The sequence below is a fragment of the Polistes fuscatus genome, unplaced genomic scaffold (genome assembly GCF_010416935.1).
Source record: "Polistes fuscatus isolate 324 unplaced genomic scaffold, CU_Pfus_HIC Scaffold8, whole genome shotgun sequence".
In the NCBI taxonomy this organism is placed as follows: Eukaryota; Metazoa; Arthropoda; class Insecta; order Hymenoptera; family Vespidae; genus Polistes; species Polistes fuscatus.
The window spans coordinates 6,181,229-6,198,115 of record NW_025113162.1 but is presented as its reverse complement, the minus strand read 5'-3'; the positions used below and the strand labels follow the sequence as shown (position 1 = coordinate 6,198,115).

The following is a 16,887-nucleotide window of genomic DNA, read 5'->3' as shown; positions in this document are numbered from 1 at the left end:
CCCTTCAGCAGATTTTTCTAATTTTTTTATCTTTTTTTTTTGTAAACTTACCTCCAAGAGTTCACGACTGTAAAAGTTTCGATTTAACACGGGGATAACTTGTAAAAGGGAAAAACATTCTTCCTTTTTCAATCTATAACCGAACCCTTCCTTCTCTCTTCTTCTATCAGAGTTTTTATTTCGTTTATTTCTTTTTTCTTTTTCATATACTTTCCGATCGACACGATTTAACAACGACCATACGTTTGGTGGGTTGTATAAAACCCAGTTGGATGATGTCGCGTTATACGGTTGGTTGTATCGACGTTAGACGATTTTCATGGTTTTGTACGTATGTGGGGATATATATGTATATGGTGTGACCATAGAAAATTGTCGATTATATTACGTGACACTTATTATTTTCTATTTTACGTTAGACAGATCGTTCAAGTTAATTTGAAATTTATTTATCTGTTACATTTACAATTAAATGAAATTTTTCCTATATTTGAATATATTTTATTTATTATTTATTATTATTATATATATATTATATTTATTATATATATTATTATATATATATTATTATTTATTATTTATTATATATATTATTATATAAAAATATCTCTTTTAGATAAATTAAAATACAAAACACGAGAGGCGGCGAGAAAAATTATTTCCAATGAAATTTCAATTATTTATTTCAGCTTTTAATTTGATTATTACCAAATTTGATTATTTTCCATTTTTTCTTCTACTTCTTCTTCAATTTCAAACTTGGCCTAACCTTTCGATGATATTTCTTTGAATTTTTAAAAATAATTTTCAATTTATTATTTGTTCACACATATCTCGTGGGCAAGTAGAGGGGGGGTGGCAGAAATAAAATAAAAATGTGAATAACATTTGAAAGCGATAGAAATGGATAGAAATTTGTTATCCTACTACGGTTGGTTGACGTGAACGAAAAGATGGCTAAGAAATTTTTTTTTATTTTTATTTTTTTGCTCGGGGTGAAAGAAAAGAAAGAAGAAGAAATTGTATACGAGAACAAAAAAAAAAGGGAGCACGGTAACAAGGAACCTACTCGAGGAGCTTAACATCCAAATCCTCGTGCTTTCTTGACGAAGTATTATATTTCACTAAAACTCGGATTAACTTGGATACATAATATGTACATCCGAGACGAATACGTTTTTACCCTGTACCTTCCACCCATCTCCCTTCACCTTTCTCCTACCTTCCTCCCCCTCATCACCCTTTTTTTTCATACTTTTCATTCTACCTATTCCTTCTTATAAAAAATGATTTGACGTAACTACATTCGTAATCGTCCTTTTATTCATTCTATTTGAAAATGTTTAACGATAGGGATAAACATCATAAAAAAAAGAATAAATAAATAAATCAATCAATAAATATAAATATATATATATATATATATAATATATATATATATATATATATATATATATAAATTTTAAATTCGCGAAATAATTGTCCCAATTTATCTTCTACTTTTCATTTTGTACAAAATACTTTGCAATTATTTAAAAGCATGATAATATCAAATAATAAAAATTAAAAATAAAAAACAAAAGATATTCTCGAAATAATTTTCTCCATTTCTTTCTTTTCATTCTTCCCATTCCAAGTACCCATCAGTTTCTCTCTTTTACTTCTTTAATATTACAAAAGGTATAAGCTTGGTGCAGGATTTAATAATAATGATAATAAAAAAAAGGACAAATAAATTTGAATGAATATAGAAATCTCGAAATGATTTTACACTCGGTAGAGAATTCCAATCGCAATTACAAAGTTTGCCGGTAATGTTGTTCCCGGTCCATGAAAGTACCATTGCAATTTCCATGTAGGTGTAAGTACGTTTGCGTTCTTGAATCGGTAGCACTACCAATGGAACGATTATAGTTCTCGATTGAAACGCGAAATTAACGTTACGGAATTGTTCTCTCATTCTCTCTCTCATTCTCTCTCTCTCTCTCTCTCTCTCGTACTTTCTCTTATTCATTGTCAATGTACGAGATTGAAGCAACGAACGATCGAATAATACTCCTTGCAACAATCATGATCGATCGATTTATCTATCGATCTATTTATCGATCTTTTCTTCTCATTCTATTTAACACAAGTATGATAAAACAATTGTTGTTTCGTTAAATTCTATCTGCTCGTTGTATAGAAAAGTATATATTATAATTAATTATAATTAATTGAAATGTCGTTGCGATACACAAAATTTATTCGCACGAATGATTCATTTCTATTTGTTTTTTTTCTATTTTTTATTTATTTTCTAATTGTTTTTTTCGAGCCTGATATTCTGCGATATTTTTTATCGATGTTGAAAAATATTTCAATTAATTATTTATATTTTATTATATTTGATTTGATTTGATTTGTAATCGAGAAAAATAAAAAAAGGAAAAAGACACACAGGGAAAATTATAATTCGCAAGATTAAAATTAGATATCTCGATTCGAATTTTGTAATAGGATCTTTTTACTCGTACAATAATATCGATACTACGCGAAACAATCTCGATACTTTCTCGTATATCTATCCGTAATAACATTTTATTTAATTACAATTCATTGTAACCGTGTAGAAATTAATTTGTAAATAAAACATTATCGATATATTCCAGATCCGATTAGTAATTCGATAACTATGCCCGTTTCCAAAACTGATACAACGTAATCAAACTAAAACGTTCATTTGCGATATAAAAAATGTATAAAATTCGTTACCCGGACATATATTCGTGATCAATACGTAATGAATGTTCCAACGAAAAATTTCTATCTCTTTATTTCTTTTTTTTTTTTTTTTATTCATTGCTGATATTGCGAAACCAAAATTGTTTCTCTTCATTGATAAAAAAAAAAAGAGAATAATAAAAATTAATGGCTCGTATTTGTAATCGCATCGAGATTAATTCTCAAATGAAAAATCAGATATTCCTGCGTTTTCAATACTAATATTTTGTGATTAAAATTTATCCACATTTCTTTGACACAAAAATAAAAAAAACAATTCACATATAAATTAGTGTCATTCATATATATTTCAAATAAAATCAATGTTAAATTATAAAGAACAAACAGTTCGTTATTCGGTTCTTTTAATATTAATAGGTATATCAAAACAAACATCGATCATGTTAGAGAGCTGATACAAAAAAAAAAAAGAAGAAATAATATATACTTGTAACGAAATCAAAATTAATATTCGTATAAAGAAACTCGATATCAATTAATATTAATATTTTGCAACCATAACTGGTCCACTTTCTTGATACAAAAAGAAAAAGAAAAATTCACATGAAATGAATTTTCGGAGAAAAAGAAAAAAAAAAAAAAGAAAAAAAAGAAAAAAAAATTCGATATCTCGATTCGGTTTGAAATTCGATCAGGCAGTTTTGATCGAAACTGGTATTTCGTCGTCTCGTTAGGTTTGTCGTTGACACTTGACACTTGAGAGTCGAGAGTTGGGACTATTATTCGAAAATGAAACCGCAAAATTGAGGCAACAGTGTAAAGCTTTCGAAATGATCCAGCAGCAGCAAGCAAGCAAGCATTCTCACCTTCATTATCGTTATCCAGGCGTTCAGTATTACACGCCAGCTGGACCGGCTCCCGAGGGAAGTGTTGTCCCGTTAACGTAAACAGAATAATCCCTTTGTCATCCGACAATCGTGATGCGCATTCATCCCTTTCGAGCATTTGCGTGAAACCGGCCGTGGCTGACACTTGTCAAGGGAAAACAAAAGTTCCATTCAACCGCGTGATTTTTTCGACAGACATTTTTACAAATATTTTTCCTATCAACGCCAAAATCATCGTCAAAATTATTTACATATTTTCATATCATCATATCATATCATATTTATTATAACGTATGATTAAATTCAATTATTTTCATTTACGATTAGAAATATTCAATGGCATTTAACAATGATATTAGATGAATTAACAAAATAATTCATTTGATTAGGTATATTTTCAAATTGTTATATATTGTGAAAATGAATATATTAAGTATAATATATTATATTTCGTTAGATTATTAAATAGTAATTAGTACGTCGTATGGGAAATGTGGGTCGCGATCGCATATGGTGTCGCGTAACTAAATTTGGTGGGGTCGTAGAGAATTTGAGAAAAACTAACAAATTCCTGGACGCGTTACGACCGAAAATTTATTTTCAACCAGTTTGGCAACGTTACGTGTATAGTACGTTTTACGAGTTTATGATAGTTGAGAAAGAGAAGATAATATAAAGTTTATATCCAGGGTCGTGAAAATATTTGCTCGGATAAAAAAAAGGGCCTCGCCAAATAGATAATTTAAAGAATATATCAATAAATAACATATCTATAATATAATATAATATAAACAAAAAATTGTTTAAATTAATATCTATGCAAGAAAAAAAAAGTTACAATATATTTCACTGTAATATAATATAAATATAAATAAATATATTTATTAAATAATAATATATAACGAAATGTGAATATAGATTGTTCGAAATATTTATTTAGAACGAATTTTCAAAGATAGAAATTGAAAAAAGAAAAAAAAAGAAAGATAGTAATTTAAAAATTACTAAAGTATAGCGTGTTGGATGTTCTCATGCGGTTACCTCATCTTCGATCTGGTGGTGGTTTAATCAGAAAAGTTTCAAGTTTAGCTGAAAAGTTGACGTCCGTTCGGTCGGACGAGAAGCTTTTCGCGTTCTTTCGCTCTTCACGAGCCACACTGTTCTAATTTTAAGCTCTCGACGCGAACTCTACGATGCTAAGTAACAGTTTTATACAGAATTTCTGTACCAAACACGATTGGGACGTTCGTCGGATTACGTATCTCTATTTTTTTATTTATTTATCTCTTACTATTTTTAAAATGAACATTACTTTTTTCTTCATCTTTATCTTCTGTTTCTTTTTCTTTTTACAATTTTTTTTAATTCTTTTCTCTAATTGCAAGTTAACGAAATTACACTTCGCAATATTGGTTCAATAAATAATTTAACCTGGTTCAATGAACGAACGAACGAACGAATGAACGGTTTGTTCTATATGTGTTCAGCTTTACGAACGTAATAAGTCGAGAGAAAAGATGAACAGAGTGAGATTTAATCGTATCGTGCATACTTACACGTATATACGTACTAGTCGATGACTATTAATCATCATAGAAACGACGATGACAAGCCTCGATAAAATCTCGCGTCAATCGTCTTCTACTCCTAATATCCCCCCTTTCCCCCCACCCTTGTTAAGTTAAACTCCTAGTAACAGCTGCCTAGAAATTTCTATCTTACATTAGAACACGAGAACTAAGGATCGTGTTGTTTTAGTTTAGAAAATCTTTAAGGAAGATAATTTGAACATAATCTCTCGATTAGATTCGATCGATCATTCGATATTATTTCCAACATTAACAGAAAGAGAGAGCGTGTCAATCCCTCCCCTTCCCCCACCTCACCCCAAAATAGAAAGTTCAAATTAAAAAGGAAAAAAAGAAAGTAATTATTAATAAAAGTATGATAATATTATATTTATTAAGATCAACTCTTTGTTTAGAAAATTCATGCCGCGTGTAAATTAAACGTATATGGTGTAACATCTAGTATAGTAATCTAATTGTAAGTAAATAAAAATTTCGTTGAAAATAATTCTAAAACGAGTGATCGGTTCATCGTGGTTCGCGTTTGTTATGCAACGATTAATTATACACTTTAAATATTAAAAGTACAAATTTTCGTTAAAAATCGATAAATCGTTATACGGAATGTTCGATCTATCCCATGAACGATTTCTCATGCATGGTAATACAATAACCTAATCATAAACACGATTATATTTATTCATACGATATTGCATAATTCTCGCAAAGGTTTTTCAAAAATGATTACCAACGTTAATAAAAAATGATCGTTAACAAAAGTAAGACAAAAATTAGGTAATTATAATTTTGATTTAATATATGTAAGGACAGTAGTTTTAGCTATATTGAATTTAGCGCGTAAATAGGTTAGGGAATAAAACAAATGGCGTTAGTGCTACAAAGAAAGCAGGAGTGAAAAGATACAGAGATTAAGATATATATGTAAGAAAATTAATCAAGAAACAACGGTGTGGATATAAGCATTGAATGTTGTTTCTTTGTTATTACAGGTAGGATAAATAATTAGTCTAAGCTGCTACATTATTATTTTGTTCAAAATAAAATAAAATCTTTGTTATTACAGAGAAACAATTCTACCTATTATCTACCCATAACCTGCACAATAAATAAAACATTATATATATATATTTATTATTTAATTATATATATATTATTATTATATATATTAATTATATATATATTATTATTATTTAATTTATATATATAAATTTAATTTAATTTTTTAAATTAAGTAATAATCGAATGTGTTTCTTCCCCTACCTTCCCGTGACCCGACAGGTAAAGAAGAAGAAGAAGAATAAGAAGAAGAAAATGAAAGAGAAGAATTTTTGTACGAGCAAGAAACGTGTGTGGTACGTTCCATTTAATTCTGTACGTAGTTAAGTATTTAATTTCTATGAACGAGATTAGATTAAAAGGTCGCTGAATGAGTAGTAGAAGATGCTAAGAAAAGAGAGTGATTAGGTTGGGAGGTGGGAAGAAGAAGAAGAAGAAGAAGAGGTGGTGATGGTAGTGATGGTGTAGTGATGGTAATGGTGGTGATGGTGATGGTGGTGGTTGGTTCGCGGTTCCACGCGTCCGTTCTTTTCTCACGGAATGACTTTTACCGGGAAAGGAATGTACCGGACACAGCGTGCCAGGGAGAATAAAATCATTGCGAGGGGTCGCGGTCGAGTTCAACGACACGATCTCTTTCTCTTTCTCTTTCTCTTTCTCTTTTTCTCTCTCTTTCTCTCTCTCTCTCTTTCTCGCACCGTAACGAGAAAAGAGAATGGATCGAAAGGATCGACGGAGATCTCCTCCGTGAACTGTTTTCTACCAACGGGTTTATGTACTTACGCGTATAACTTTTTGGCTGACGTATGTGTGTGGGTGTTGGTGTCTGTATTTTTATTTCTTTACATTTTTATCTTTATCTATATCTTCTTTTTTCTTTTCTTTTTTTTTTTTCTCGATCGGACAACCGGGACGTTACGATTTTGCGTACAACGACGACTCATTGTGTAAGATTTAATATAAATTTTAATCTGACATGGATAGAGGATGTAAACACGAGCCAAATGTTTTTTCTACGATTATGCAAATGTCTGTCGGATTTTTAGATAAATATATCGTAATATTTTTTTTTTTATTTTTGGTTTTTAGGATAAAGTAGAGTAAAATTTCAAGAGAGTAAGAAAAGTCAAATTAATGCGAAAACAAAGAAAGTTAATCGGAAATCTCGAGATAATCGAAATCATATAGAAACAAATTGGCATAGAAACATTGAAATTTGTTGTAAAATAGTCTTCGGTAATTCGTTGATATAATAAAAAAAAAAAAAAAAGAAAAACAAAAAACGATATTTAATATCCTTCCAAAATAATTTCACCTAATGGAAAAATTACTTCGTAGAAAATCGTCGAATTGATTGTCAAAATTGGCAGAATTGCATTTTAATGTTTTGCGAATAGGGGAAACACGTTAGACGCGCCACTGGGTCTAGACGATTTTTCGAGATTCGAATGTTTGGAAGGGTAAGGGTAAGGGTAAGGGTAAGGGGGAGGGGAGGGGATACAAAAAAAATATAGGAAAAGAATCGACGATGTCTCGCGTGACTGTCGATTCCATCTCTCCGTTTGATTTTTTTTTCTTTATTACTTTTATTTCGAATGCCATCATTCGTACCAAGAGAGAGAAAGAAAGAGTGAGAGAGAGAGAGAGGGAATGAGAAAAGGTCAGGATATTTATGAGCGTCCTTCGAGCTCCGGAGTTGTTTCAGAGGCGCAGCCGGAAAGAATTTCTCAGTCGGGCACGACCCTATAAGAGAACTCGCGAACGCCTAACTTGATACTATTTTAGGCCATCTGGTGCAAGGTTGGTTGGTTGACGGGCGCGGAACGGCACACACACCCACTTTATCTCTGCATTATTTTATATAGAAAATTTATTTAAAAAAATTCAAACACTCTTCAATCTCCAACAATAATTTGTCTATCTGAAAAATAATCAAATTCGACAGACACACACACAATCACAAATTTAATTATACTATATCACTTTTTTTATAATACCATCTGAAAATATATCGACAATTTATCAATATTACAATTTGTAATATTTTATATTCTAAAATAAATGAAAAATAATATTGAAATTATCGATTAAGAAAAATTCTGATATTATATTTGCATTTAAAATATGAATACACGACCAACAATATCAAAATAATTAATTATAAATATGATATAAATAAATAATATATCATCCCCACCAATCTTAATTCTCTCCAATTTTATAGTCATAACAAAAATCGTTCAAAATCTTGACTCATAATTTAAAACACAAACGCACATTCTTTCTCCCTAGAAATATCCGCAAGCCCTTTTTTTTACTTTATTCGACAATCCTTACGATAAAATGTCCAAGAAATATCGTAAAGTGAATATTTAATCCTTTACTACTACAACTAAACATTATCTTTTTCACTTTCTCATACACGGACGCATACTTTCTTTCTCCTTCTTCTTCTTCTTCTTCTTCTTCTTCTTCTTCTTCTTCCCTTTTATACGGAAACGAGGGAGAGTACACGTCGAGGTCACGTGCCATTAGCCGATAGGATAGTAACATTTGCTTAACACGATAGTGCCATTTCGCGTCCCTATATCCTTTAACGTATTGTCAAGAAACGATACACTCTCTGCACAATCCATGGTGGAAACGAGCGTGTCTTCGCACGTACGGTTACATCTAATCGCTTCTCTAACTTCTAAACGAACGAATCCTCTTCAACTATTCCTTCCTCTCCCCCACCCTGCCCCCACCCGATTTCTCTTCTTCTACCTATCCAGCACACTCTCACTTTACCATCAACCCTTCTTCATTGTCACCCCACTTCACCCATTCACCTCTTCTTCCACCTATTTCCTACTTACTATCATACTTAACATAGAACATCGAGTTCGCATACTATTCCGCAAGAACTAACACTAATTTCTATCACTTGCGAACATCTAACACGTGACATTGTCTTATCGTTTTAATTGCAATCAATGTTTTCAGATCATTTATTACTTGATTATTCGATATAAATAATTACGATTAAATATTATTCATTGTTACGTTTATAATATGATCATTAATTATTCGATTGTTTCTAATTAATTTATTATGTTTATTCTTTGATCGAGTTATTATTCGGTTTGATTGATGAAATTCGTGAGATGGGTTTCTTTTTTTTTTTTTTATAAACAAATATTGCACGGATTTATTGGTCAATTTTATATAACACAATTGAATAGAAGTAAAAAATAAGAATTTTGTATTCGAAAAAATATCTAATATATCCTTCGTATTATTCTACGGTTAAATGAGATTTATAGTGGATAAATTTGAAAAGTTAATGTACGGAAAGTTAAACTCGGTCCTTTCAAATTTACGCTTAGGTTGTTTCGGCAAACGACGAACGTGTTTAGAAGCTGTAATAATGTTTCTTAGGAATACTAAATATCGCGTTAGTTTAGGAACAACTTGTGCGGTTTCAACTAAAAACATATCCTAAACGATACTTCCAACTACGCACACAAAAAACAATCACGAAAAATACCAGACGTTCGAGTGGGAAGGAGGGAGGGGGGAGGGAGGAAACTGGTCGATTGTTCTTCGAATGCAGAGAAAAAGAAAAATAAAAAAAAAGAAAAATAAAAAAAAAAAAAAAAAAAAGGGCATTTGTCTCTTTTTTTTTATTTTTTTTCTCCTTCCTCTTCTTCTTCCCTTATCTTTTTTTTGCTTTTTCCTTTTAGAAGAACGGGGGTTAGGTAAATTCACGGAAATAGGTCATTTTTTGCAGTGCCTTACGAAACGACACGATTCTCTCTTCAACTTGTTCTGTTTCTCAAAAGTCCTCGAGAAAGAATGGCCAGAAGAATTTCGTATCTACCAAGAGACAAGAGAACCTAATACAAAATCTTCTTCTTCTTCCTCTTCCTCTTCCAAGAGTTTCTTCTTACCTTCTATCTTTTTTTATATCTCCATTATAATTTTTTTTGTTCTTCTTATTACTTTTTTTTATTCTTTTTTTTTCCATCCCCTAGTTTCTTTTACCATTTCTACAAAGTGTCGTACAATCCCCCTTATACGTTCTTCATTTCACGTTTGAAGAAGAGAAAGACAAAGATAAAGATAAAGATAGATAGATAGATAGATAGATATAAAAGAAGATAGAAAGAGAAAGAAGATGACAGGTAGAGACTTCTCCGAGCAAGCGATCTTTGCATTCTCCTACGAGTACGATGAGAAGGTTCAAGAAGACAGGAAGAAGAGCGCTGCTGCTGTCACGTTGAAGGTGTAGAAAGGGCAAAGGGGTGGGGTGGAGAGGAGTCCAGAAGAGGGACAAAGGGGGAATGGGGGGAAGGGAAAGGGACTAGAAGAGAAATGGATAGTGCTCTTCTCTACATACTTAAGTACGTATATGCATACATACATACATATATGTTCCTTCTATATGTCTACACACGTGTATATGAGTGTATATGAGTGTATACGTGTAGTTGATTGTACATGTGTAGTTGATTGTACATGTGTAGTTGATTGTACATGTGTAGTTGAATGTACCTGTGTAGTTGAGTGTACATGTGTAGTTGAATGTACATGTGTATATGAGTGTATACGTGTATATGAGTGTATACGTGTAGTTGAGTGTACATATGTAGTTGAGTGTATACGTGTGTGTGTGAGTGTATACGCGTGTGTGAGTGTTCTCTCTTACTCTTTCTCTCTTTCTGTTTGTTTCTGTTTGTTTCTCTCTCTTTCTGTCTATCTCTGTTCATGCGCATGCGACTTTAATTTTTGCCTATCACGACTCTGCGTTCCACGAGCGTCAGAACGTCAACTTGGATGGGTTTGCCGCCATGCCGCCAGAGATATATGGCCGCGGGCAGAACAGCAATGAGAACGTTGTCAGCGAGTTCATTAACGCGTCGCTCGCTAAATTCTCTCGCCTCGAGAAAAGATTCTAATTTGTATATGTGTGTATATGTGTGTGCGAGAGAGAGAGAGAGAGTTTCTTTACAGCTTGTCCATTCGCATGCTCAGAGAGCTAGCACTATTGCTAGCTAGCTAGCTAGCTATTGCGAATCGATCGTGAATTAGCATTCTATTTCTTCTTAAGGTCACTCCAAATATATACGAGTAAATATATGATTGGTTGAACAGTATAAAGGGATACCACCAGAGTTACTGTTCAATTTTTTGTTTTCTTATCGTTAGTGTTGTTGTTTTAATTTTGGAAATAAGCGCATTATTGTAAATTGGATAAATGTTTTACAATTGTATATTGTCTTTGGAGGGTAATATGAATTTATTTAAAAATTTTGAACAAGAAAAATAACAAAACATTTATCTTTATTTCTTTTTCAAGCAATCGTATATGTTACGTATATTGCGTGCAAACAAGAAATAGAATATAGAATAGAGAAAGAGAAATTTGTTGAGACACTTTTATGAACATAGTTGGAAAGTGAAAAGCTTTTATTTGAATTCGTTGTATTAAGAAAATAGAATTTTCATTGTGTTTACTGTTAAACGAAATTTTACGTTTAAAGGTAAACGAGTATGTATGTGTACGTGTGTGTATCGTGTGTCTTATTTCGCCTAAGTATATCCTAGATCTTTCTTCTAATGGTAAAACCAAAGGAGAACTCTAAAAAAAAAAGAAAAAGAAAGAAAGAGAAAAAGAAAGAGAGAGAGAGAGAGAGAAAGTTGCAGCTGCAATGTCAATATGATAGGGAAGAAGCAAATGCAGTCTTTTCTAGAAATCCAATACCTTTCCTTCATCTCCGTAAAAGATGAAGAAGATGAAGGAAGAGAAAGAAGTATAGAAATAAAATGAGTAAAAGACGTCGTCGTAAAGTTAAAAAGCAACTTCGATAAAGGAAGAATCGAATGACTTCATATCATTTAAAATTCTTACGAAAAATCTCTCGAAAATAATTTCAATGATATTTCCTTCAATTTCTTTTTTTAACATTTATCCATAGATATTTAATCATATATATATATTTAATATTTTTAGTTATCGTAAATCCGTGTTATTAAAATATAACAAAAAAGTTACTCACAACTTTCCTGTTGTTGGTCAATTTGATGCAACGTAACCCAGACATGTTGGGTGGATCATCGATAAGAAAATATTCGTTTCCCAGTTCGGTTTCCATATTCATAGGAGGTATGATCGGCAGGTTGTCGTCAACCATTGAGAACGAATCTTCATCATCGTCAGTGTCTAACACAGATTCGGAATACTCTGTGATAGTCGACAGTCTCTTCCTGCGATCCTTGGTTCCGTCTACCGGAAATTGTTCCATCTCGAAGCACTTTGAAGAGATTCCACGAGAAGAAGAGAGAGAAAGAGAGGGAAAGAGAGATACACGCACACTCACACACACACACACACACACACACACACAGAGCAAAAAGATGCACCAAACGCTATTTCTTTAATATTCTCTTTTATCGCACTTTGTTCTAACGCGAACGAGATTACGTTAGAGGCACACGCTAGGATTTCAAGGAGAAAGATATAATACCTATTTACGTGTATGCTGCGTATATAGGAAAAGAGAGAGAGAGAGGGAGTGAGAAAGGAAGAAAAAGATAGAGATGAGAGCTTTTAAATCTACCGTAGGAACATCCAAGGATTTAATCCTGTAATTGCATGCGTTAGCTTAATCTCGTAACCGTGGGCAACGGTGTAACTGTACGATACCGTACGTACACGTTATATCTACGTTATAGAAGGTTACGGAGAAAGGTTGGAAGAGAAGAGAAGAGAAGAGAATACGAGAGACTCTGATTTACCGACCGAGTCTTTCGAAAACCTTTGCATGGAAAACGGTCTAGCCCAGGATTATCTGCAGAAAAGGGACAACATCGAGTCTTGCTCCTGGAAAACACGCGTTTGCACTTAGGCCTCCTACGAAAGAGAGAAAGAGAGAGAGAAAGAGAGAGAATATCCTTGCATTCCTATCGATCTATTTGTCTATTTATTTATCGATCCGATCGATCGACGGATCGCTTTTTTTTTTCTTAATTTTCATTATAAATCTTAGGACATTTTTTGCTACGTAAGAAGAACGACCATGCAAAAGTAAACGTTTTATTATTTATTATATCTCTCTCTCTTTCTACAAATTTTTTATTCGAAATAATATCTTTTCCTACGATAATTCGTCGTTCTATCATAATCCATATTTACCATTGCTATTATTTATAAATAAAAAAAAAACAGAAAAAACGAAAGAATTAATTCATATCACGATAATAACAATGTTTTAATTTATTAAACATCTATTTCACGTCACGAGCACAGAATCGTGTCCAATTTGAAGATAATTAAGGTTTCCTCTCGCCACCACGGTCCTCCTCTCACGTTTATATTGTACCGGTGTGTGTATATCTGTGTGTGTGTGTGTATATCGTTAATTCAAATGTCGTTGGGAAACTAGCAGGATATAATTAATTGCAGGCTAATCGAAGGTGTACGAGAAAGATAATGCAATGACTTAAACTTAAATAAATATTTACTCGTAGTATTCTGTCTCTCTATGTGTGTGTGTGTGTATGTGTATGTGTGCATGTAAATTTACGCGTCCACTTATATTGAGCGTGTGAAACGTTCACCGAATAATTCTTACCAATAATTTATATCGTATATTTCCCCCTTTTCTTGCCCCCTGTCCCCTACCCCTGCCCGTTGTCCCTACCTTTGTCTTTTCATCGTTTCGTAACGTCGTTAGAAGTCTTTTATCATTTTACTCGCTAATTATCATCGATAAATTTATAGGTAACGATAATTGGCAAAATTTAATAAGCTCGTTCTTGTTGTTCGTGTTTTTCTCTTTGTTTGTTTCTTTCGGCACGAGTGCACTATCAACAGATCTTACATTAGCACCGTTCCCGTTTAATATTTTTCTTCTCTTCTGTGTTAGCAGGAAAACGTAATAGAACAACAACGACAACGACAAAGAAAAGGAAAAGAGGAGGAGGAGGAGGAGGAGGAGGAGAAGAAGAATAAGAATAAGAAGAAGAAGAAGAAGAAGAAGGTTGTGGATTATGACAATTTAGACGGAGCAGAGAAATAAACGCCTACCACAGCGCGTAACTGCGAGAGTACTGCAACTGGAGTAGTAGTAGCATCAGCCAAGAGGAGGACCACCGTTCCTCCTCTTCGTCTTTCGTGTCTTTGCAATCTCTCCTCTTCTCCTTCTTCTTCTTATTCTTCTTCTTCTTCTTCTTCCAAATCCTCTTCGTAGTCACAATTTTCTTTTCTTTTCATTTCTTTTACTTTTCCCTTAAATTTCGTTCCATAAAATAAAAAAAAAATATTATCGTCTCGCGTTACTTATTTTTTCCAACATTTAGTATCGAATTTTTTTTAACCATACGACGAAAAACATATCTAGAAAATTATTAAAAAAAAAAAAAAAAAAACAAGGAAATAATAATAAAGCAGCAGAGAAAGAACGAGAACAGTCACAGCAACACAGTGTCATCGTACTTTCCTTCTATTTATTTCTTTCTTTCTCTTTCTCTCTCTCTTCTCTCTTCTCTCTCTCTCTCTCTCTTTCTCGTCATCTTGACGTTCTTCATCATCGTCACCACGAAGCACGCTCAGACTTCACACTTTATATTTAGACGTAGGCGACGCGCGCTTTATTTCCACGCTGCTTCTCTCCGGCTAACTCAACTCATACTTTCTCCATCTATCACTCTATCTCTCTCTCTCACTCACTTACACACATACGTATTCTTGTTCGTTTCAAACGGGTCTCGGTGGATCGTGCGGTGTGTTACTCTGTCCTTCTTTATCCTCCTCTTTTCCTCCTACCACCACCACCATAACCATCACTCAGAGACAGATGAATACATTTATGGCAAATACCTCTCTATATACGCTTTTACATGTGATACGTGTACGAGTATGTGTGAGTATGTGTTCGTGCGTGGGCGGTTAACCACGTGCGTGCGATAAACGCGAACGTCTGCTTCTCGTTGAACCCACCACTACTACCACCACCAATACCAACACCATCACCAAACCATCATCATCGTCATCATCGTCATCATCGTTGTACGGACTTATATATACGTATATGTATTTAAATGAATACTTTGATCTCGGTGTCAATGTGACAACAATAACTACAGATGACGTTTCTATATCTTCATACAACAAACGCAAGCCGACCTTTTTCGAGCGGTGAATTAATCAGTCAGGTAATAAGGGCTATTTCCCGTCTCATTCTATGCTTTCTTTCTTTCTTTCTTTCTTTTTTTCTATCTGTCTGTCTGTCTGTCTGTTTATCTGGCTGTATGTATGTATTTAAGTGTATTTATGTGCAGTATATATGGTATAACAGTATAGCTAATGTTCTCGATAAATAGAGTAGCCTAGAATCGTCCCATAAAAGCGACAATTTGATAGCGGACCGTAACAGAGATCGTGACGTAATGACAGAAATAATACGATTATTTGCTCACGATCATCACGAATTATATTTATACGATTTTCTAATGATTGTTTATTACCGTTACGTTCTCGAATTATATTTTATTAAGTAATCTTAAAAATGTCGTTTATTCGGTTACTTTTCTTTTGATTTAACATTAATTAACATTACGAGTAAATAAATATATCTACAAATTTATCTTAAATAGAGAAAACGTTAGATTTTTCGTAAGATTCAAACCGAGCGTGTATTTTTTACTCCTAATTTATGATATATAAATATATTTCTAAAAATATTTTAATTTTAATTTAGTATCGTATACATATATATAACTTTAAGATTAAAAAAAATAAATATTTTATATTTATATATCTAATATAGAAAACGAAACGAAGAAATTTGTTTAAGAAAAAAAAAATAACATATTAAATTTTCGTAAGATCAAACCGAGCGTGTACTTTTTACTCCTAATTTATGATATATAAATATATTTCTAAAAATATTTTAATTTTAATTTAGTATCGTATATAACTTTAAGGTAAAATAAAATAAATATTTAAATTTAGATATCTAATATAGAAAACGAGACGAAGAAATTTGTTTAAAAAAAAAAAAAGTAATATATTAGATTTTTCGTAAGATTCAAACCGAGCATGTACTTTTTACTCCTAATTTATGATATATAAATATATTTCTAAAAATATTTTAATTTTAATTTAGTATCGTATATAACTTTAAGGTAAAACAAAATAAATATTTTATATTTAGGTATCTAATATAGAAAACGAGACGAAAAAATTTGTTTAAAAAAAAAAAATGACATATTAAATTTTCGTAAGATCAAACCGAGCGTGTACTTTTTAATCCTAATTGATGATATATAAATATATTTCTAAAAATATTTTAATTTTAATTTAGTATCGTATACAACTTTAAGATTAAAAAAAATAAATATTTTATATTTAGATATCTAATATGGAAAACTAGACGAAGAAATTTGTTTAAAAAAAAAAAAAATAACATATTAAATTTTTCGTAAGATTCAAACCGAGCATGTACTTTTTACTCCTAATTTATGATATATAAATATATTTCTAAAAATATTTTTTTAATTTAGTATCGTATACAACTTTAAGGTAAACAAAATAAATATTTTATATTTAGGTATCTAATATAGAAAACGAAACGAAAAAATTTGTT

At 31.9% G+C, this 16,887-nt stretch overlaps 1 protein-coding gene across 2 annotated transcripts in view; it reads right to left on the bottom strand.

Moving 5' to 3' along the window:
• Positions 1 to 16,887, bottom strand: part of LOC122524760 (putative uncharacterized protein DDB_G0289263) — a 120,299-nt gene that overhangs the window by 79,735 nt on the left and 23,677 nt on the right. Inside the window, exon 1 of one of the 2 annotated variants that reach the window (XM_043647177.1) lies at positions 12,298 to 12,627. The exons of the other annotated variant lie outside the window; for it this stretch is intronic. Within the exon in view, the coding sequence (XP_043503112.1) occupies positions 12,298 to 12,543 (246 nt within the window). The 5' untranslated portion in view covers positions 12,544 to 12,627. Of the gene's footprint in view, positions 1 to 12,297; positions 12,628 to 16,887 lie in introns of those variants that run through there. 2 annotated transcript variants of the gene reach the window in all.